Source organism: Capsicum annuum, chromosome 1 (genome assembly GCF_002878395.1).
Source record: "Capsicum annuum cultivar UCD-10X-F1 chromosome 1, UCD10Xv1.1, whole genome shotgun sequence".
Taxonomy (NCBI): domain Eukaryota; kingdom Viridiplantae; phylum Streptophyta; class Magnoliopsida; order Solanales; family Solanaceae; genus Capsicum; species Capsicum annuum.
In genome coordinates, this window is record NC_061111.1 from 587,737 (window position 1) to 609,693 (window position 21,957).

General features: G+C 33.7%; 3 protein-coding genes across 3 annotated transcripts; all 3 read right to left on the minus strand.

Annotated features, from left to right (window-relative positions):
* Positions 1–1,853: 1,853 nt before the first annotated feature.
* Positions 1,854–6,482, minus strand: LOC107863655 (methionine gamma-lyase). The gene is made up of 3 exons (XM_016709687.2): positions 5,547–6,482; positions 4,674–5,030; positions 1,854–2,605 (listed from the first exon to the last, which is right to left on the minus strand). Exons 1-3 carry the CDS (start codon positions 5,965–5,967, stop codon positions 2,037–2,039), a joined length of 1,347 nt encoding a protein of 448 aa, XP_016565173.1. The 5' UTR covers positions 5,968–6,482; the 3' UTR covers positions 1,854–2,036.
* Positions 6,483–12,088: 5,606 nt separating this feature from the next.
* LOC107863668 (embryogenesis-associated protein EMB8) lies at positions 12,089–21,278 on the minus strand. The gene is made up of 8 exons (XM_016709708.2): positions 20,660–21,278; positions 19,972–20,100; positions 17,046–17,177; positions 15,175–15,317; positions 14,999–15,096; positions 14,824–14,918; positions 13,333–13,386; positions 12,089–12,683 (listed from the first exon to the last, which is right to left on the minus strand). Exons 1-8 carry the CDS (start codon positions 21,080–21,082, stop codon positions 12,465–12,467), a joined length of 1,293 nt encoding a protein of 430 aa, XP_016565194.1. The 5' UTR covers positions 21,083–21,278; the 3' UTR covers positions 12,089–12,464.
* Positions 18,864–19,484, minus strand: LOC107863684. Its single transcript, XM_016709735.2, has one exon. It carries the CDS (start codon positions 19,482–19,484, stop codon positions 19,017–19,019), a length of 468 nt encoding a protein of 155 aa, XP_016565221.1. The 3' UTR covers positions 18,864–19,016.
* Positions 21,279–21,957: the final 679 nt, after the last annotated feature.

The window sequence follows — 21,957 nt, forward strand, 5'->3', positions numbered from 1 at the left end:
TTTGTTTGAGTGAAAAGAGACCCTTTTGTTATAAGGTTTGTTGTTAGATGAATTAGAATTTATGGAATCTTGAAAACCAATTGAATCACTGGAGAAACTGGGAAGACCAGTTTGAGTTTCTTTTTTACTCTCATCCTGTTGTAGAAGTCCATACACTTTATTAATAGATGGTAATGGGGCCATCATCAAAGTGCTGCTTCTTATAGTATTGAAATTCTCATTCAAACTACTAAGAAACTAAAATAATTGTTGATCTTGGATGAATTTGCTCAATGCTCCACATGTACATTCAGGTCCAACATATGCAGCATTGAGCTCATCCCATAGACTTCTCATCTTAGTAAAGTAGGCAGAAATGCTAGGAGAACCTTGAACTGTGGAGTTTATCTCTTTTTGAATGTGAATATATCTAGACCCATTTGACAGCCCGAACCTATTATTTATATCTCTCCACACTTCTCTAGCACTAGGAAGACACATCACACTGATTGTTATATCTCTGGAAAGGGAATTTATGATCCACGCCTTAACCATGTGGTCATATCTTTCCCAAAATTGAAAGTAAGGATTGTTAGGTTCAGGTCTGAGAAATCTACCATCTACCATCCCCAACTTATTCTTAGCAGCTAAATAGGTGATTATGCTACATCTCCATACAACAAATCCAGTGCCATTAAAAACTATGGGAACGAGTTGAGAACTAGGGTTCTCAGAAGGATGAACATAAAAGGGATTTGATGCATCGAGGGTAAATTCATCGAAACCATTCGTATTACGAGTGGTCGAAGTAGCATTATTGTTCTCTCGTTGAGTAGTCGTCATACTAAAACAGTTTAAGCAATTACACGGAATATTTGAACACCAAATCTCAGATCGAATAATTCTGAACAGTCAGACAACAAAAAATGACTCGATCGAATAAAGTAGAGTTTATATGGAAGGATTTTACCAGCCTTCTTCTTAAACCCAAAGAAGATGAGGTCTTGTGCAACTGAAAACAACGTTAAAACCAGCTCAGCTTCCACAGTATGGGAAAACTCCACACGAGGGTACTCCAAAACCAAATCAGCCACGAAAACTTGGAAAAGCTCGAAAAACTCCCACAAAAACTCGAAAAGCTCCACACAAGCCGAATCAGCTTCCACAAAAAAAACTCGAAAGACTCCACACGAGGGTAATATCGATCGAAACTCCCGCCATAGATCTACCAGAAACCTGGCTTTGATACCATGTTAGAATAGAAGACGATCGAAAATCGAAAGAAACAATCTACTCAAATCCTAATTCGTTTGAGAGAACAAAGAGAAGAAAGAGAAAAGCTTTTGGTTTCTAGAAATATCTGTTCAAAACTATTCAATGTAATGGGTCTACATATATATATACATGATACAGTTGAGCAGGGTCGAATGATTTACAAGTAAAAATAAGAAAGGCTCAACTCATGTAATTGATGAGTAGCCCACTTCAGCTAACATACGTCAGTCCAAGATTAAAAAGGAAAAATGTATATACATGTAACTATATGTAACTATGTAATTCCAACATGTTAGCCTCATTATCGTAGGCCGATTAGCAATAGGACTCAAGGTACATAAAATTGCATGTTTTCTCCCCCTCAAATGACCTAATCTTTAATTTTTCTTATTTAACAATTAAAATTATGCCTAAGCGAACAAAGTTCTTTAGAAATTGAAGTCATGTTCGAACATGACTTGTGACAATTTCTTTAGAAATTGAAGTCATGTTCGAACATGACTTGTGACAATAATTATGGTACGAAAAATAAATTACTATGAGAAACATAAGTTAAAAGACCAGCATAAATAAAATAAGGGAAAATTGCAAATGACATCTCTAGGTAACAGATAAATTATGCTGGCCTTTTAAACTTGCTTTAGTACAAGCACCATACTTGTAACACAAACATGGGCTGGCACATAGTTGATAGTACTACATAAAAGTAGGATCCCATCCCTTCACAAAGCAAAATAAAGCACCTTAAACAACAGCATAAACAAAGTTCAATTTTCCAGCTTCTAAAAAGACATTTTCTCTTGCATTTTGGATAATGCCTTCTCGAGTTGGATCCATTTTTGTTCCAACGATCCATTATACCCAATCGACATTCGCACCAATCCTGGTGATATCCCAGCCAGCTCCTTCTCTTCATTGTTCATCTCGCTGCTCGTGCTAGAGCCCGAGCACGACATGAGGGTCTCGTAATAGCCCAAACTCACTGCCATGAACCCAAACTGAGTAAAGTTTTGCAACACATTCATAAAACGATTAGCGCGCTCCTCGGTTTCCATGTCAACGCAAAGAATTCCCCCATAACCATAGTCTTTATTAGCCATGGACTTGAGAAGTGCATGATCTGGATGGGCCTCTAGGCCTGGATAGATCACCTTGAGCCCAAGTTTGGTCATCCGAGTAGCATATTCCAAAGCCCGTTTGCAGTGTTCTTTCATCCTCAGGCCCAAGTGAGGAAGTCTTTCTGCAAGTTCAAAGGCCACTTTTGGGTTCATAGTTGGGCCCAATAACATAAGAGACCCTTGATGAAGATCCATCATGGAGTTCACAAGGCTTGCTGGCCCACAAACAGCACCTGTATTGTAATATTACCAAATTAAACAATATCCTAATGACCTTATCTCATCAATTATTTAATCAATAATGCTTCTCAGATTATTATATTGAATTAGAATAACATGCAAGAATATACAGACAATATAGCCCCAAAGTCTCTGGAATAAACAAAAGAATGTTTTGCCCCACCATATTTTATTGTCTCTAATGTGGTTTAGTTCAATGTACGCAGAAAATCTAGATAACGTTTATAAGTAGAAATAAAATAACTTAAATACATAAGACCACTATTAATTATTAAAATAGACTGAAGATAGGAAAGGATAAGATAATAGAAGAATAATATAGTTAATTTCACATTATGAAACTTAAAAGTATATTAGGTGACAGTAATGCTCATTATCCAAAGGTCTTTATTTTAATTTGAAAAAAATAATAACTGAACAAGAACCTTTGATATGAATCTGAATCCAGTCATACTGTTAATTCTTTAACGTAGTATAACGTACTATCAAGATCAACAGAATCTACTATGTCTGATGTATAAATACGAAGGAATATTCCTACGAGGATAGAGCTAAAATATAACAAGACAAGGCCAAAACAATTATGAAGGCCTCCATTTCTGATGAGTTCAGTACTTTGCTATTTACAGAAGCCACGTGTTTATGATCTAAAATAACCAGTCAAAAAAACATGACAAGTACTGATGCAGATGAGCAAGCTGGACCAGATTTAAAAGTCCGTTTAGATGTTTGGGGTTCACATGAACCCAACAATTTTTATCAATAATCTATATATCTACTACAAAAATGCTAATTTAGTTAATTAATAACTATTGAAATAGTAAATTGTAGTTGTTGAAGAATTCATAGATTTTAAATTTTTGATCCTCTAATAGATAGAGGCTTTTAACAACAAATATTTTTGGAACACACATGTGATCACCTTCAACATCAAGTAGGTCCATGTCAGTTATATCACATGTACTCCCTTCGTTCTTTTTAGTTGTAACGTTGTACCAATTCCAATCGAGAAAACATGTGAAATCTTATCTCTAAGGTTTGTTTTAAAGAGTGTACTAACATCCAATGATGTAAAAGCACCAAAACTTAAGCACGTGATGAAGCATTGTCCCTAAAATCTTTCCAACCTTTCAAAAATGTCAAAGAAGTTTATCACCTTTCAGGCTTTCACAATATTTTTTTCTTTACGTGTCGATAAGCCTTAATTGGGAAAAAAAGGAGGAGGTGGAAATATGATTACCATAATTAATAATGAACTATCACTTATCATAATCATGACTAGCATATAATCTCATTGTTGTTTTCAAAACGTGCACATTTAACGTACATGTGCATAACAAGAATTATAAGAAAGAGAGAATTTTAAAATTGCCTTAACTAATTAAATCTTTAACTAATATTACCATCTTCTTTGTATGCCTATGTAAAATAAATTTTATTACGAATATATTTTGGCTAAGAAAGGTTATCAATGCCACTAGCATGCGTTACTCCTATAAGCAATTTTACTCTGTGAGTCAAGATAATAAAATGTTCCGTAAAGAAAATGAAATTTACTACTTATTAAAATAGGAAAAAATGGTTCTACCAATAAGTCACTTTGATATTAACGACTGTCCTTTTTCTATTTCCTTCGAAAGTAGTATAAGGGGGTGTTTGTATAGTTTTTTTTTTTTCTATTTCCTTCGAAAGTAGTATAAGGGGGTGTTTGTATAGTTTTTTTTTTTTCTATTTCCTTCGAAAAGTAGTATAAGGGGGTGTTTGTATAGGTTTTTTAAAGTTACGTATAAGCTAAAAGGTAAAAATCATATGTCAATCAACTTTTGTCATTTTGTGTTTTTATCAGACATCATTAAAAATAAATAAAAAATACGTCAAAAGCAATTAAATTTAGTCTATTCAAACACTCATAGTTTTCCTTTATAGTTTTAATCAGTTAAATATTTTTCCATCAATTGAATGAAAACAAATACTTTAATAACTTCAATGCATACGTAAGGCACACGTGTGATATTGTCACTGAAACTAAGAACGAACGACAAAAAAAGAGTAAAATCAAACCTGCGATGATGTCTGCTCCACCGCTAATGTACTTTGAAATACTATGAACAACAACGTCAGCGCCCAACTTTGCCGGCGACAACACCATCGGAGCAAATGTGTTGTCCACCACCACTGTCACTCCTTTTTCATGCGCAATTCTACTCAACTCCGGCACATTAGCCACCGTCAACGTCGGATTCGACATCGACTCAAAATACAACACGTTTGTTCTTCCTTCAACAATGGCTTCCTTAACCATGTCCATATCCCTTATGTCCACAAAGGTTGTCGTTATGTTACATGCCCTTGGCAAAAAGTGTGTCAGCAATGCATGGGTCCCACCATACAGTGCACGTGAGGCCACCACGTGTCCACCTACGCAGGACAAGGTAGCTGATTAGCTGCACTTCAACTAAATTCAATGACATTTTTTTGTCCTGGCTCAAATTTCAACATTTTAAATTTTGTATAGTGAAATTAAAGTTTAAAAATATTTTTTTTATATTCTTAAAAGTTATAATATGAAAGAATATAGTAGTACTAATTAAAGCCTAGAAAATTAAGATCAAATTGCAATTCATTGGGCACTCAAAACTTAAATGTCACAAAATTGAGACGGTAAAAAATATAAATATTTCAAAAATACTAAGCATCTAGACATTTAAAATTAAACTAAAAACGTATTTTTTGTGTTTGAGCATGGATTTAACTATGAAAAATAAATAAATTTTGTGATCGAAACAAAAAATAAAAATCCTCAAAAAGAAAATCTTCAAAAATTTAACCAAAATGTAAAGCTAAATATTAAGTATTTTGTAAAAGAGGGGAAAATATTTATGGGCAAACAAACAGCTCCTTGAAAAAAAGTTGGCAAAGTCGCCAGGTGTCAACCTGAGCTGCAAAGCTGTAACAACACCGATGATATCGCCGACAAGCCGGAAGCCGTACAGTACGCCGCTTCCGTACCTTCAAGCGCCGCCATGAGACGTCCAAGGTTAAGCACGGTGGGATTAAAATGCCTGCTATAGATAAAGAAATCACGGTCAGGACCAAGTTCGCCGTCGAACATACGTCGCATCGTCTCCGGTTCCATAACGGTGAACGTGGCGGATGCCTCAATGGACATGTTAACACCGCCATGTTCACCGAATTCATGGCGAGCATTAGCTAACGCCGCCGCAGGATCTTCCCATGCTAGCGATTTCGTTTGTTTTTTGGAGACGAAGAAGGAATCGTCGTGGTCATCGGAATCCGATGAACGTTTTTTGTTAGAAAGAACCACGTTGTTTGTTTGGTTCAATGTATCTGCCATTTTTGATAAGTACTAGATTCCGATGAAGAGGAAAATAAGGGAGCCTTATGATGATTATTACAGATTTGGAAAAGGTGTGTATGTGAGAAAAATGGGGAGAGAGGGCAATCTATATATAATGGAGAATATGAGAAGATAATTAAAGCACACCAAATTATTAAGGGGGCAAATGCAAATTATAACTAAAAAAAATGATTAATTATTTTATTTCTTTTTGAGTTTGGTGTAATCACTTGTTGAAATAATAATACTCCCCTTTATTCGATTTTACTTATCACATTTATTAAAAAAATTAATTAATAATATAACTATTTTGTTATTGCATTTCTATCAAATAATATTTATATTGTATCTTGAAACTAATTTAAAGAAAACGTAATTAATATTAAAATTAAATAGAAAAAGAAATTATCTTTTTTAATATGTCAGAAATGATAATTAAAAGTAGAATTACAATTAAGAAATTAACGAACGAAGAGAAGAGAGTAAGCTCTTCTTCCATAACACGTATGAATGGAGTGAGACAATTAAAGGAAACGCCATTAATTATAAGTATGTGGTGTTCAATTTTACATTGATCAAACAAAGAACATTCATATTCTAAACTTCTTTTATTTTGACTTATTCAATTTAAGAAAAATAATTACCATTTTATACTTATTTTCCTTTCTTGTTAATGCTCTAATTATTTTCAATCCATTTTTCGGTATTAGGTTTATTGTCACCGAAATAAAAAGAAGAAGATAACTCATTGTAATTAGGGTTTATATAATAAGATAATCATTTTATTTGTTACTTAAAGGGTGAATCTAATGAACTTGGACGAGGGAGTGCGCGTTATTTTAAATTTTTGAGAATCAACATTTAAAGTTAAATCAAATTAAATTATTTTAATATTTTAAAATTATATAAAAATATTATAAATTGGAACTCTTCTCAGTTTTTTACTATTTTTGCATCTGACATTTCTACATATTTTTGGACAAAGGGGCATATGGTCAATGTAATTGACTGGTTATAACATGTTAAACATCCATACTTTGAAGAATATTATGGCATGGAGTATATTATAATTTATAGTAGCAGCAAAATTGAAATTGTATAACGAATCTACCCGTCCTTCCGACCATATTGGATAAATTACGTATTTGGGAAATAATGTTGGAAATATACCACACATAGAAAATGTATTAAATGTATAATAAAAAATTACATTCAAAATTTTTTATATGTGACTGATCGACTATATGAATAAGATTCTGACTCAATTTTTCTCTATATTATCCAGTAGTAGAATCTTAAATCTTTTTTTAAAAAATCTTATTAAAAAATAATAACGTTAATTAAAACTACACTCTCAACTCTCATCTCAATAATAATATTAATTTTGAAACTCAATAAAGACGCTATTCAATTATTTATTTCATTATTATTAGTCTTTCATCTTATATAAAAAGAAAATAAGTTTTTGGTGCGCGAGAAAATCATGTGCCAATTGGAAAGTATATATTAGTACTCAACCAATTTGGGCCGATTTAAGAATTTGCATTCACTAATTTGAGACATGTAATAATAAAGAGAGGTAGTATATTATATAAATGTGCTTATACGTAACATATTTGAATAATGATTCCATGTGATTATAAAAATGGATAATGAGGAAAACTTTGACTACTCATAATGGTAGCACATTCTAGAACGATTATGAAGTGTATAATTTGAAGGATAAGGTGTGCTAAATCCATATATATTTTTTGTTAATAACACGTATTTTCACATGTGAATTAACAAATGATCGATGAGGAAGAGTACTAGCTAGAATATGTATTCATAATTATAATTTCCTCTAGTTACTTTGTGTCTTTTTTTATAAAATTCCATGAAAAAATTATTAAGGAAATTTCTTCTTATACAAATAGCCTACTATTTAAAACAATTACGTGTACATTGTGAATATACTAAATTAGATATACAAACAATTCAAGACAAGTAAAGCTAAATTTTGTGGTCCTTTTTATAGGGATATTTATATATATAGATACCCATGATTAATCATGAGAGTTACGTTACAAGATTACAGTGTCACTTTCATATTTCCACGTTATATATGAAAACAAGATAGTACGCACGTACATGCATAATGCAAATTTTGCTTCTTTCTTTTTCTTTGCAACAAATGTAGCAATGCAAATAGATTTTGCACTAAATTGTCACTTCAGGCAGGGGACCAAGTAAATATATGTTGATAGATCATCAATTATAATTAATCCCTAGGTTTCAATAAATATAATCTGTTGTGATTAGTAGTCGTAGTGTTACGCTTGTAGTTTCTTGTTTTTGGATTTTTGTTGATATGTCTTGTTTCCGTTATAGATCGTTTGTAGTATTATTTGATGGTATACGTACTATTGTTTTGTCACTATTTATTGTTGGTTACTTGTTATTGCCTTTTGTACCTCTATTACATCTTTTTTCTAGACTGTATTTTGTCTTGATTCGAGAGTCTATTAGAGACAACCTCTCTACCTCTGAGGTAGTGTAGTACGGACTACTTAAACTTTACCTTCCCTAGATCTCAGTGTGTGAGAATGCATCGAATATGTTGTTGTTGCTGCAATATCTACACGCCGGTATATAAATACCGAGCGAATATATTCAGTCTGATTCCAAAACAAATATCAAACCACAAGCGAAAAAAAAAACAAATTAAAAAAACAATACTAATGGGAAAGGAAAATATATATAAATATATTTCATTCATACTTGCACCGTGGAGAAACAATTTTCTTAAGAAAAAGGAATCATTTTTGCCACTGAGATTGAGTTGAAACTTTGGTTTAATTAAATAGCAGTTTTATTTTTTTCAAAAAATGTGTCAATATTATATAAATTAGAGAATTTAACGTGTCCTATATTTTATTTTTCAATTAAATTAAGCTGAATCTCTGGGATGAAGAAATTATTAGTTTAGCCATTTTGACGATAACTACTATATATCAATTGTGGTTGAAGTACTTATGATCTTCAACATCAAATTAAGCATCTTTACAATAATACAACAACAACATACTCAGTATATTCCCACATAGTGGGATCTGGGAGGGTAAAATGTACGCAGTCCATACCACTACCTCTGACGGGAGTAAAGAGGCTGTTTCCGATAGACCCCGGCTCAGGACCAAGGACAGTAGACCAACACGCAAGCAAAATAATAAAATAACATAGCACCAACATCCACAAAAATAAAGTATAATTAACCAAAAGGCTAGTATTATGTTAAAGTAACAAAGAATCAACATTCACAAACAAGACGTATAATGCATATTTATACATTAATTAACATACTAATTACGACAATCAAACCTTAAAAGTTAGCTGATCAAGTAGATGATTTTCCTTGATTCATTCAGTGGACTAAAAAATATCATGTGAATAACGTGAGGTAAAAGTAATGCAGCCACATTTTTGGAAGGGACACAACGCAGAAAACACGACAAGGGAAGATTACACAAATTAAAAAGAGGACAAATTCAGAAATAGCATACTTATTTTCTTAATTATGAGTTTCATAATTACATAATATAACAAGTTGTATTTTGTATTTGTACAAACTGTTGCTTCAAAAATACAAATACATATGATTTTTACTGTCCTTATGATCGATATATATTTTGTATTTTTACAAACTGTTGCTACAAAAATACAAATACATATGCTACAAAATGTAATTTGATAAAAGTGTTGCTATTTTTTGTAATTTAATACTTAAATATAGTACTTTATGTATTTTTTCCTTAAATTAAAAAAACTACGTATAATAATAATGTATATAACTTAAATTCATAAATAAAAATAGAGATACATTGTAAGTATCTTCTAGTAATTTATGTGAACAATTATGTCTACGTCAACGGACACTGTGTAATACTAATAAAAAAGAAAATATTAAACTGCAAAGGTAAAACTATTTAGCTGGACAAAAGTTCAACAATATAATTTTGATTAAAATTTTAGGATCTTGACAATTTCTCTCAAACAGATTATCAAATTGACTAATATTAGAATGAAAATAAAATAAAATAAGTTGTATACCAGTTTTAGAAGGAAGTTAAAGAGTCGTTCTTTCTTTTGATGGATACTACTCCCTCCGTCCAAAATTACATTAATTAAGAAAAATAATTAATAACATGGCTAGTTTATCATAATATCCATATTAATGATGTTTATATTTTAATTTAAAAAAAAAATAATTAATCTAAAGGGTAAAACATGAAAAGAAAGTTTTGTCTTTTCTTAATTAATGAAGAAAGACAAGTAAAATGAAAAATCAAATTAAAAAATTTGGGACGTGTAATTTGAGACGGAGGGAGTACAAGTAGTTTATTTTTTGGGGATTTCCTCTTCCAATTGCTAGAAGTTTGTTAGCTTTAAAAATTGAAGATTTATTACCAAAAATGAAGGAGAATAAGTGAATGTAAAAGCCAATAGGCACACGTCTTTAATTATTCTCAATATACGTTGTTTAAGATTAATGATTTATCCAAGGAAACAATTTCAACTTCATACATCTTGTACAATTTTCGATGGTCTACGAAACATCGGTAGTTGTTTGACATGGAAAAGTTCGAAATTTCCACTAATTATTTGCCTAAAAGTTTTGACTTGAAATGAAGAATTAGTACCACTAGTCTACATATTTCTTTTTCTTTTTATTTATGAGTTTTTTTATTATCGACATGAAGTAAATATAGATGAAATTAAAGATTCATGTAATAGATTTTATTTTTTCAACTTATTTGATACTGAAGCAAAGTTAATATTTCTCATTATAGGAATAGATGTTTTGTGTACACACATCATTAAAATATCTTTCAACCTTTTCACCTAAAAACAAAAGAGTAAAAATCGAGTAAAATGAGTTCACTATATTCATGGTCCCCCTACAAAAGATAAAGAAAAAGGGAAAGAAATTAAATAAGCATGGATAAGTTCTACATATTGAGTGAGCTGGAGGATTACAATAGGATGTGTGTTTCCTTATCATGGCCAAGTCATCTAGTTAGTATTTATTTATTTATTTGATGTCTCGAATTCAATTAAATTTAAGTAGACACAAAAATTATTAGTTGGTGTTTTCTTTTCATTTATTCAAATCTTGATAAATTGAATGTTATTTATGTCTGTGGAAAATAATTAACATGTATTTATCTATGAATATAAGTTGATTCGAACATTAAAATTATTATTATTATTATTATTTAAAAAAAAAAAAAGTCACCTACTACTTTTTAGGGAGAACACGTTGTCCACGTGGATTGAAAGAAGAAAGAAAGAGACAACTCAAAGAAAAGACAAAACAAACGGGGTGTTGTTAATTAGTACAAAGAAGATGAAGCTGAGCCAGATAAAAGGGCACATGTAAATCTGAATTTTGCAAGTGCTCAGGTTTTGTCCCTAGTGTGAGTTTAGTCTTCCCCTCTTGGATAAATCTCATGACTAAATGACAACAATTAAGAGTTATCTACTGTAATTAAGTGCTTCCCACTTCCCCATTTCCTAGTTGATTGTCATCATCTTATCTCTTCCACAACAGATATCCCCTCTCTATTCAGCATTATCCACTAAATGAGTTTTAACATTTTAAGATTTTTAGAATATAAGCACAAATTTGAGACTACCTAGCGTAGGATTATTGTCCTAAAACGTAGATCCAACGGGAAAACAAAATACATTTTGGCATCTCTAAAGTTGGATGATTGGAATACTTCAAACAAAATAGAGCTACTTCATTCGAGATTTGAAGAGTTAATTTGTAAAGTATCACTAAACTATTAGCAATGAAGGATAATATCATCTATTTTTAAATAAAAAAGGCCACTTATATTTTGCTTTCACTCAAAAGATCACTCATGCCGAAAAGGTGAAAGATTTGACAGCCTTTTTAATAACGTGCTTGACACCTGATTTTTAGAGAAAAAAAGTGTAGGAAATATTAAACCCAACCCGTTTTAACCAAAAACCTCCTATCCGTATTCTAAACCAATGCCGTAATGCAAAAAAAAAAAAAAAAGGAGTTGTGCATGTAAGCTAGAATCAAACATTGTGTGAAAAAGTATAACAATGGCACAATGCAGAAATATAATTAGTAAATTTATAGTGTTACTTCTGGAGAGTTTTAGAGCCAACTCCCATCTTCAATGAGGAGCATAGAATTGCGGTTAGTAGAGTTTACATCCACCACTTTGTAGCAATCTATATATAGAAAGTTTCCGTAATGAATTGTTTCACCGAACGACACTATGGCTTGTACAATTCTTGGATGTGTGGAGGATAATCAAAGAATAGGCTCCATGTTGCAGAGCAAGAATACCAAAGTAACTCACCAAAATTTGACGATTTATGATACGTTTCAATGTGCCTATATTAATCTCACAAGACAGCGACTGTCGCGTGCCTATATCAACATGATGGGATATTTGACTACGACAACTTGTTGCCTATACCTCAAGGTGTTGGAATCTGTCCGCAATACTGCTGTTCATAATCTCCTGATCACTAGCACATAGAGCAGAAGCAGACTTGCCATGTTCTATATGCTCCAAGAAGTCCATCACATGTGGATCGGTCCATGGAGATCCTCGTGGGGATTCAGGACCTGCCACCCAACCAAGATGGCCTCCTTTTGGGGTTACAATCAGCATACAGTTTGAGTTCTCCTGAGGGAACACCACAAAGATTAGCTTCAACGTACGACTTCAAGCACAAACTTAATACATTGTGCATGCACTCATATAATTGAGCCAGAGGTGGATCTAGGATTTGAGTTTTATGGGTTCGTGATTTTCTGAACCCATAATTCATTTGATTTTCTGCGTCAGAACGTATTAGTTGTACCTATCTAGTGTTTTTTCACACATATATACAGGGGTTTCAGCCAAAGCTACTGGATTCAGCTGACTCCGCTCACTATATATACCTGTAGATACTGCCCCTGAGTTGAGCCTCCCATGCTGGTTTCATGTCTCAATTATCATGTGATAAATTCTTTATGCCAACAGGCTAAAGGCACTAAAATACTAGTTACTTGGTAAATGAACTTCAGTTTAGGGTATCAAACCCGAATCAACTGAGTTTAGGAATGCATTTGTTTTAAGTGATGATAACAATTTGGATAGGGGATTCTTTAACATCCTAGGGATCAAATGAGCAGTGCATAGGCTAATTTTTTGACATATAACACAATAAGAGACTGCAAGAATAACCACAAATAAAAATACTTCGGCAGAATTGCATATGCACATCAACAAACAATGAGAAAATATCAACAAAATAAAATGGGCTATGACAATGAAGAAGGGTATCTACCTCAATATCTTTACGAGGAATTCCTCTGAATGGAGCAATTGGATCATTTGCAGCCTCCACAAACAAAGAAGAGTACGTTAACTTCACATTTTTGTCTTAATAACCACTTGGAGAATCTTAACAAGCATAGTAAAAGAACTGGAGTGCGTACATTTGAACCTTTCTTGCCCAACTCTCCACAGCCTTTTCTTTTAGTTAAAAGAATAACTAACCACTGGTGAGATTCTACTGAAGTTATTTCATATTTACAACTGATCTTTTTTACCATTACGGTTTAATATCAATTATACAATACTGATAAGAAACCAACACCCACAGAGAACTGCAAAGAAAATGCAGTGAAATTTCAAACTGCAGAAGCACAAAGTTCTTAAGGATTATCAGTAAATATTAAAAAGCTGAGCTACCACCTGAGATTCAAAAAGGAAAGACACTATTAATGAGATGGGATTACTTGTCTAACTTTTGGCAGAGGACTGAACAGGACACGTTTTTTTTGATAAGTTATGCAAGACTTAAACATTTTGATCCCTCTTTTCCCCTCCTTTCTCTCCTTCACTTTTCCTCCTTTCTTTTTTTGAGGACAGGTGCAAAGAGATGGAACATGGCTCTTTTGATCACAGCAAGATTTTAGATTATGTCATTGCAATAGAGCTGTCAAAGGAGCACTTAAGTCCAGAAGCCAGGCTCAAAACATGTTGAGTTGCTTTGCCTAGCTTTATGTGTGCTTCAATGTTGTCATCAACGTTCTACGGCATACTTCTCCTTGCCAATGAGCCTCTTCTAAAGAGGCGACACTAAACAATTGGTATTTCACTTTATAGTAATTTTTACAATTTCTTTGTTCATATATTAGTTATTCGTGCTAATAAAGTAATAATTATTAGTTTTGAACTAAATGTATAATGTTGTATTTTTCTCCCTTCGTGCTTTGCAGTTAAAGCCCCAACCGACCTCAAGAGTTTTTTTGCGCTTTTGCTTTTAATGTCACTGCATTGCAACACTCAAGCCAAAGAGTCAAATTTGCCAAAGTGTGATTCTCTACACTATATATCTTAGGGCAGTAATAGTAGCTAGTGTAATGTTTTTCCTAGATACTGGTCAAAATCACATTTAATAAAAATCCCTCACATTTTACTAAGTGAAATAACTCTTGAATTCAAATGAAAAGGGTGCAACGTCTATGTGACAGCTAACCGAAATGCATAAAGGTGCATCTATAAATGTGTATTCTCTAACAGATAACAACAAATGTGTATTCTCTAAAGGAAACACAAAGTTAAAACGTATCTTCTCTCTCAAGTTTCAGCTATTTTGTATGGAATATTAACTTATATGATATGATGTTCAGGTTTTGCCACAAGAAGTGCATACACCTTAACTTTCCTGACCATGAACTGTAGACCCATAACATGGGCGTCTGAAGTACGACAAATAACAAACAAACAAAAAAAAAGGATAATTGAGAGTAAATGGCTGAAACAAACCTACTTGGATACAAAGCAGAGGTGTACAGACATTTGTAATGGAATCTGAGCTGCTTGAGTTAGAATAGTAATCATCCACAGACTTGAATCCAAATGAAACTGCACAAGTCATACAATTACTAAGAAGTTCAGATGCAATAATATACAACTTATTTATTACTGCATACAAGCATAAGCACCTCGTGTCAGTCCATCATCAAATTCTCTGACACTTTTGGCATTGGCAGCTAATGATATATTAAATTCACCTTCCATATCTTCAAACAGTAGAGCATGCCTATAAAACAAAGAGATCTAGTTAAAAGAGGTAAAATGTACCCCGAAAAAAAAACGGAAAACTGAATTATGCAATCACTTTTTGAAAATTTTACGGAGAGAATTTGCTAATGCTTTGTCATAAACATTATTAAAGCCTTTATGGAAATCTTCGTCTGCAATGACCAAATTGAAAGGATTGCACAAAGAAACAGCACCAGAGAGAAGGCAAGAATGAGATTCCTGCAATGGAACCATAAAATATGAGATATGGGCAGTACATGGACTTCCTGCAAGTAGGTAAGTTGAGATAACAACCTCAGAGAAATGGAACTGAAAGGTAAACACAAACCCAAATAACAACTCCAGTGAACGCCCACATACATGAGTGTCACACTCATTTAAATTTAGGTGACCAATCAGTTGAGCACCCCCATTTTTATTGTGTCTAATTAAATTGACGATAGATGGATCATTAAACAAAAAATATATTAGAAAGCAGTTTCCTTGACTTCTATTTCATCATTTTCCAATAGATTGAAATCAGTTCATTATGGAACCAGAAGTTTATTGACTTTGAAAATACAAATCCTACACCTGATAGGCAATATTGTTGAAGACAAATACAGGCTACAGCAACTGGCAGTCAATATTTTTCCAAAAGTTGTTCAGATTTGATCTTCAGAACAAAGAAAGCACAATGTTAACCCAGGACGAATGAATGGAGACAGCAGTGCTAAATCGCCTAAGATAGCCAAGCATATAAACAGCTACCAAATTATATCATAACATTTCCTTAGTTCAAACACAAATTCATTCAAAATTTACTACTTACTCTCGCCGTAGATATTGACTATAGAGTGACTCCAAATATAACTTACGGAATTAAAAAGAATTTATTTGTTTTAGAAAAAAGATTTTCCAGTTACACTAAGAGTCTATTGAGATGTCTTAAGGAACTACATGTTATAAAAGAAGGAAATACATGCTATTGTTACACCCCCTTCTAGTTAGCTTTCTTAAGCAGCAACATTGAATTCATTTTTATGTAGGCTTAAATCAGGCTACAGTGGAATAATCTCGATAACTTGGTGACAGAAATGAGGTTTTCAGCACATCGATCTCGCATATCATTTGAACCAGTTGAACTACTCAAAATGCATTAAGAAGATACAAGGGTTTGGGGTGTTGAGAGATGAAGAATAATTGAGGAACACCATTACTAGGCACCCAGAGGTGTAGCCTAGCGGTCAATAAAGTGGAAAACCTTGGAGACCAAGATTCAAATCCTAAGAGGTACAAAAATGTAAGGTGATCTCAGTCTTACCACCTGCCTAAGCCTTGGTGGATAAAGTTACACGATACTTGTGCTAATGGGAGGTAGCAAATATCCAGTGGAATAGTTAAGACGTGTGCATGCTGGCTAAGTTGCTTAGACTCTTCACTTTCGATGCTGCACCCGTGTCGGATTCTCCAAAAATACACTACTTTTGTAGAATCTAGCGTACCCATTGACATTTGTGAAGAGTCTGAGCAACATAGCATGTTGGCCGGTACACGATCGTTATAAGAAAAATGGGACACCAGTACTAGATGGTCTAATTATTCAAAAGCTCATGAAACCAAATTCCACTGGCACATATTCAGCTATATTAAGCACCAGAAATGATTGAATAAGAAAAGACTACGAAACAGCTAAACATTTTTCCTCAATATACTCTATGAGGTAATCATGCAAGCATCTATATATAGTCTTCGCCTTTTCTCAATAAACTGTATGATGTTAGCCAGATCAGTAATACTCAGCAGAAGTTACAGCACTAGTTTAAATATGCTAACAAGTTCAGCATAGAATCATACCAGATAAATTCTCTAAAACAGCTCATACTAAGATGCAAGGTAGATCAGCACAAGGACAAATGGAGGAGGAACACTGACATTGATAAGCACAAAGTGGACAGATTGAGTTACCTGTCCCAAGTAGCGAACAAGAATATTTGCTCCAAGAGACCAGCCTATTGCATATAAATTTGCAGCTGGATAGCGGTTGCTGACATGTGCCACCACTTCATAAATATCACCAAGAAATGAAGCTGAATAGAACTGCAGGAATTAGCTCATCAATAAAAATGAACAGATAACTTTTACATGGCAAAGATGATTGCATTTGACATTACTTTGAAGAGAAAGAGTAACATCTTAAAATAATATGTTTCATCTTAATTCGATTGATTCATGACCAGTTGTATGTTTCATCTTAAATAATTGACAAGCTAAAACCTCTAGAATACTTTTTTTTTCTTGAAACTGGTAATGTTGTATTCCTCAGCATTACAGACATGCTGGAGACCTCCAAAAAACTTGTTGCAATCAACCTAAACTATTTACATGGAACCTAAAAGATCAACTAACTGTTCAGCTTCTTCTACACAATGTCCTTTACACCATAAATAAAAAGTTGCAATACAGCTCTCTGACTTTCTGAATGGAGTTGATTCTGTTTTCAAAACATCTTCCATTCTTTCCTTCCAAATTGTCCACCAAATGCAAAGTAAAATTTCTCCCCACCATCTCTTCTGACTTTTACTACCCCCTCTCCTAAACCAACGGCTCAAGAGACCTGATGTATGTTCAACCATAGACCACTTGGTCTCTATTAAACTTAGAAATAGAGGCCATAATTGTAAGGCAGCTTTGCAATGGAAAATTCTAGAATACTTTTGACCAGTACCATTTGAGAAATAAAGCTGATCAAGTTTGGGAATGGAGTTAATTATCTTTTTCTATAGGTGATAATGGGTATAATTATAATAATAGAGTTAACTATCAAAAAAATCAAAAGTTCAATGGGAAGCTATAATGATAACCAGACTTTTGAAAGCTTCGTACAAACCAAGAACTCTGGAACAGAAAACTCCTTTTGATGCCAAAAAGGCAAGTACACATTGATTTCCTACTTTTCCTAGGTTAATCCGCCACAAAAATGTTGAGCTTAAACATAAAGCTGTGTCTGATACTTTGGTATGAGCCAGATTGCGAGTTTGAAGGTGCGTAGGTGAAGAAAAGTGTCCAGGAATAACACATGGAAATTGGCCTTTTAGAGACTATTGGGAATATTATTCAAAGTGTTCAACAGAAAGAAAAACAAATATCTTCCCCCTTCTTAGGCTCTAATCAAGATATTCGTTACCATAACATCACGGAACTGTTATCATCTCTTTGTTTCTTCCCTTCCCCTACCCCTGACACACTCCAGTTTCCTTAAAAAATATCTCAATTGATATAAATTTCTAAAGGATCTTCATTGTATCCTTGAAGGTCTCATCAATCATGAGATCTTGCTTTCTTGGATAATCTTTAAATCATACAACCATCATGGCATCCATCCACTGCCTGCGAGTTTGATTTCAACTTGGCAAGGATATCTAGAATTATAATGGCCACCAGATTCAATATATTCTCGCATGCAGGTTGCATTTTCCTCTTTTCATCTAGTTAAACTTTTGAAGTAAGAGAAGGGAGAAATTGTCCATAGTTGAACTTGTTGAACTATAGGGTGGACTTGAATCTTTCTTGCCTGTTTTGTTCACTATGTGTTAAACCCTTCTTGAAATCACTTGGTGAAAAAGATTGGATCATGTCAGCAAGACGGGAACCAACATTTATGTGAAAGTAATTTTTTTAGCCCTTCGGAAGACAAAGGTCCAGGTGAATATTATTTGCATAAACATAGAATACAATCAGCTTTAAAGAGTTTAATCTAATTATTGATGCAACAGAAGCAGAAACTTGTACTTGGTCTATAAAAATCAATCTTTTAGCAAGCATATGAAAATCAGATAAACAAAAGGCATTAGTATCCTGATGCCAGAAAAAAAAAAGTACAGAAAATATACTAAGCCGAAAAAAGTAGCAGAATGGACAGTCATATAGATAGTTATTCTACTCATTAGCTTTCTCCAGATACTTCTTCTTTTCTTCGTCAGTCATGAAAGCAGTGAGGGGAAAAGACTTTCCAATTCCTAAAGGAGTCTTGAAGTGAATTTTATTCTGAGCAGGATCCTCAATGCTCATCTCAGCTATTGGCACCCACAGAAATAGTTGCTTACTCTTAACTCCAGTCATTTTCTTCATTCTCCCTTTCTCCACGTAAGCAGTGACCTCTGTGCCATAGCTAACTAGAGTTTTAGTCGTGACGAAGTAATGTTCATACGGAGCCTTTTGTTTCATCCACACAAATCCAGTTTCGCGAACGTAACCACATTCTTCAAGGTCTTTAAGAGCAAGGACGCCCATGGGAAATCCCAGCTCTTTCAGAAGCTCGACAGAATGACCATAGCACTCTTCAGCTCCATATACAATTTCTGCTCCTGCGCGCTCATCTTGGCATGATGTTCTATCACTGGCCATTTTGCAGTGGTTTAAGATTGAAAAAGCTCGGGAAAACTAATTAAGGGTGACAAAAAAGTCCTGAAATGTAAAAATAAAGCTCTGTATTGTATGGTGCAGCAATTCAGGTTACAGTGCCATGCTTAAATATACAAAAAGCAGGAAGGAGAAAGAGAGGACAGAGCAAGGTTGTTGACTGGTAGTTGTGCAGAAGGGATCTGGTTGATAGTGTTGTTTACCTAACCGTTTGACCAAAACACTTCCACAAGAATGGAGTTACAAATGTTAACAACAAAGGCTGCAAATTTCCATCGACCCATCAACTAAACCATACCAACAATTTTCGTTTCTTAGCCGAAAAGTCTGAATAGCAGATTCAAGCATTGGCCAAAGCTCTACCATAAATCAAATTAAAACTAATTGCAGTATCAGCAGAGATGAAATTAAAAATCAAATCTTTATTGATATATCAATCAACCAAACTAATAAAAGACCAAAAAGAGAGTACCTGAGGAGTTGTCACAGGACTATCTCCACAGCCTCTGCTATTGAACACCACAACTCTCCAACCCCTACTTCTAGCTCTCACCAGCATATGCCTCACATACGAATCATCGCTTCCCCCAGTCAGACCTGGCTGCAATTACTCTCATCAGTACAGTTCTATAATCTATACACACCCTTTACTTCGTTTGGCCATGAAAAGTTTTCACTTTTCTTCGGGTTGAACTCCCAAAAGCACATTTGGCCGTAAAATTCTAGAAGTCAACTTGAAACTGAATTCCCGAATTTTCAAGAATTGGAAAAACAATAAAAAAGTCATGTTCTTTTTTTTTTTCACTTCAAATTACTCACAAAGATCCAAAAACAGCTCCAATTTTGTGATATTATTTTTCACTGTGAAAACAAAAACTATTCTTTTTTCAAATATCACAATGAAACATGGCCAAACGCCCACTTAGAATTTAGAATCCAAAGCCAATGTGCATTGTCATGATGACAATTGACAAAATTTAGTCTTGCTGACAAGTGCTAACATGGTATAAATAAAAAAACACTTAAACCATAAATGGCTCAAACAAACGCTACTCCTTTGCAACATTGGTTTTGAATTTAATATAAATGAACTTTTAAAACGTTTTACTGCACATATAGGTTATAATGCCGAATGAGCAGCTAGAAAGAATACTACTCACAAGCAAAATGAGCAACGGAGAATCGGGAGGCAACCGGCGATCATCGCCGGAGACCCAATCAAGAGCTACAGAGCCATCATCCTTGGTCCTCAAACACTCTCGCCGGAGACGTACGTCAGGAGTTGACCTAAAAAAGGAAGCAAAAATAGTTTCTATATGGCGATTCCAACCGACAATTGGATAAGCACTGTAGGGATTGTTAAGTGATTTGAATGCAGAAATAAACATGTCTCGGCCTCCGCCGGTGATTTCTAATGATGGATGAGGAACATTGCCGGCGGCCGACATTGCGGTGACGCCGGTGGATTTTGAACGGCGGAGGAAGGTGACGTGGACGGGGAGGGGAGAATTAGAGAGATTTTTGAGATGGTTGAAGGAGGAAGAGGAGATATAGGTGGCTGAGCCAATGGTGGCTCTAGCCATTGATTGGTTGGTGGTAGAGTGTCCCCTTTGACTACTTTTTGCTTTTTTGATTTTGTAGCTTCTCGAAGAAGATGAGTGGTCAACTTGAACAACAATATTCAAAATCTCCTGCTTTTCGTTTGATAGCTGGTCAGAGTTATATTAACAATATAGTGGTTTGATGGCTCGTTAGAGCTATACATATATTATTAATGTAGTTTCGATGGTTGGTTAGCGTTGTGAGTGTATTAATAATAGAATTTTAATAGCTTGTTAAAGTTATACGTGTATTAATAATATAGTCATCATAATTGATTAGAATTATGCATGTGTTAATATAAAAGTGATTAGTTATGTATGCATCAAATTCTGCACGACTAATATCATATTTGATAGCTAATTAAGAAGTAAGTTATTTATACATAAAAAAATTTATGCCTCTACGTGAATAACTTACCTTCTAACCAGCTATTAAACATGATATTAGCTAAGCATATAGTATATTGCCTTTATGAGGAAAGAAAGAAACTTTGCTGCATCTCTTCTCAAAATGTAGTTGGACTACAAAATTGAAATGAAAGCAAAAATAGAAAGCTGGTCAAATACAATAAGAATAGAATTACTCAATGTTTGAGGTGGATTAAAAACAACATCTACAACAATTTAAGAAGGAAATGAACACAGCAATATGAGGTGCAATAATAATAATATCATACATGAAGAATAACAAATTGAAAGCAGTTTAGGAAATAACTGTAAATTCAAAGATACTTGGGGCTCGTTTGGTTTGAAAACAAGTTATAGTGGGATAAGTTGTGATGGGATAAATTATACTGAGATTAATTATGCTGAGTGTTTGGTTTGTTGTATTCAAAGTAATATGCATGGTATAATTT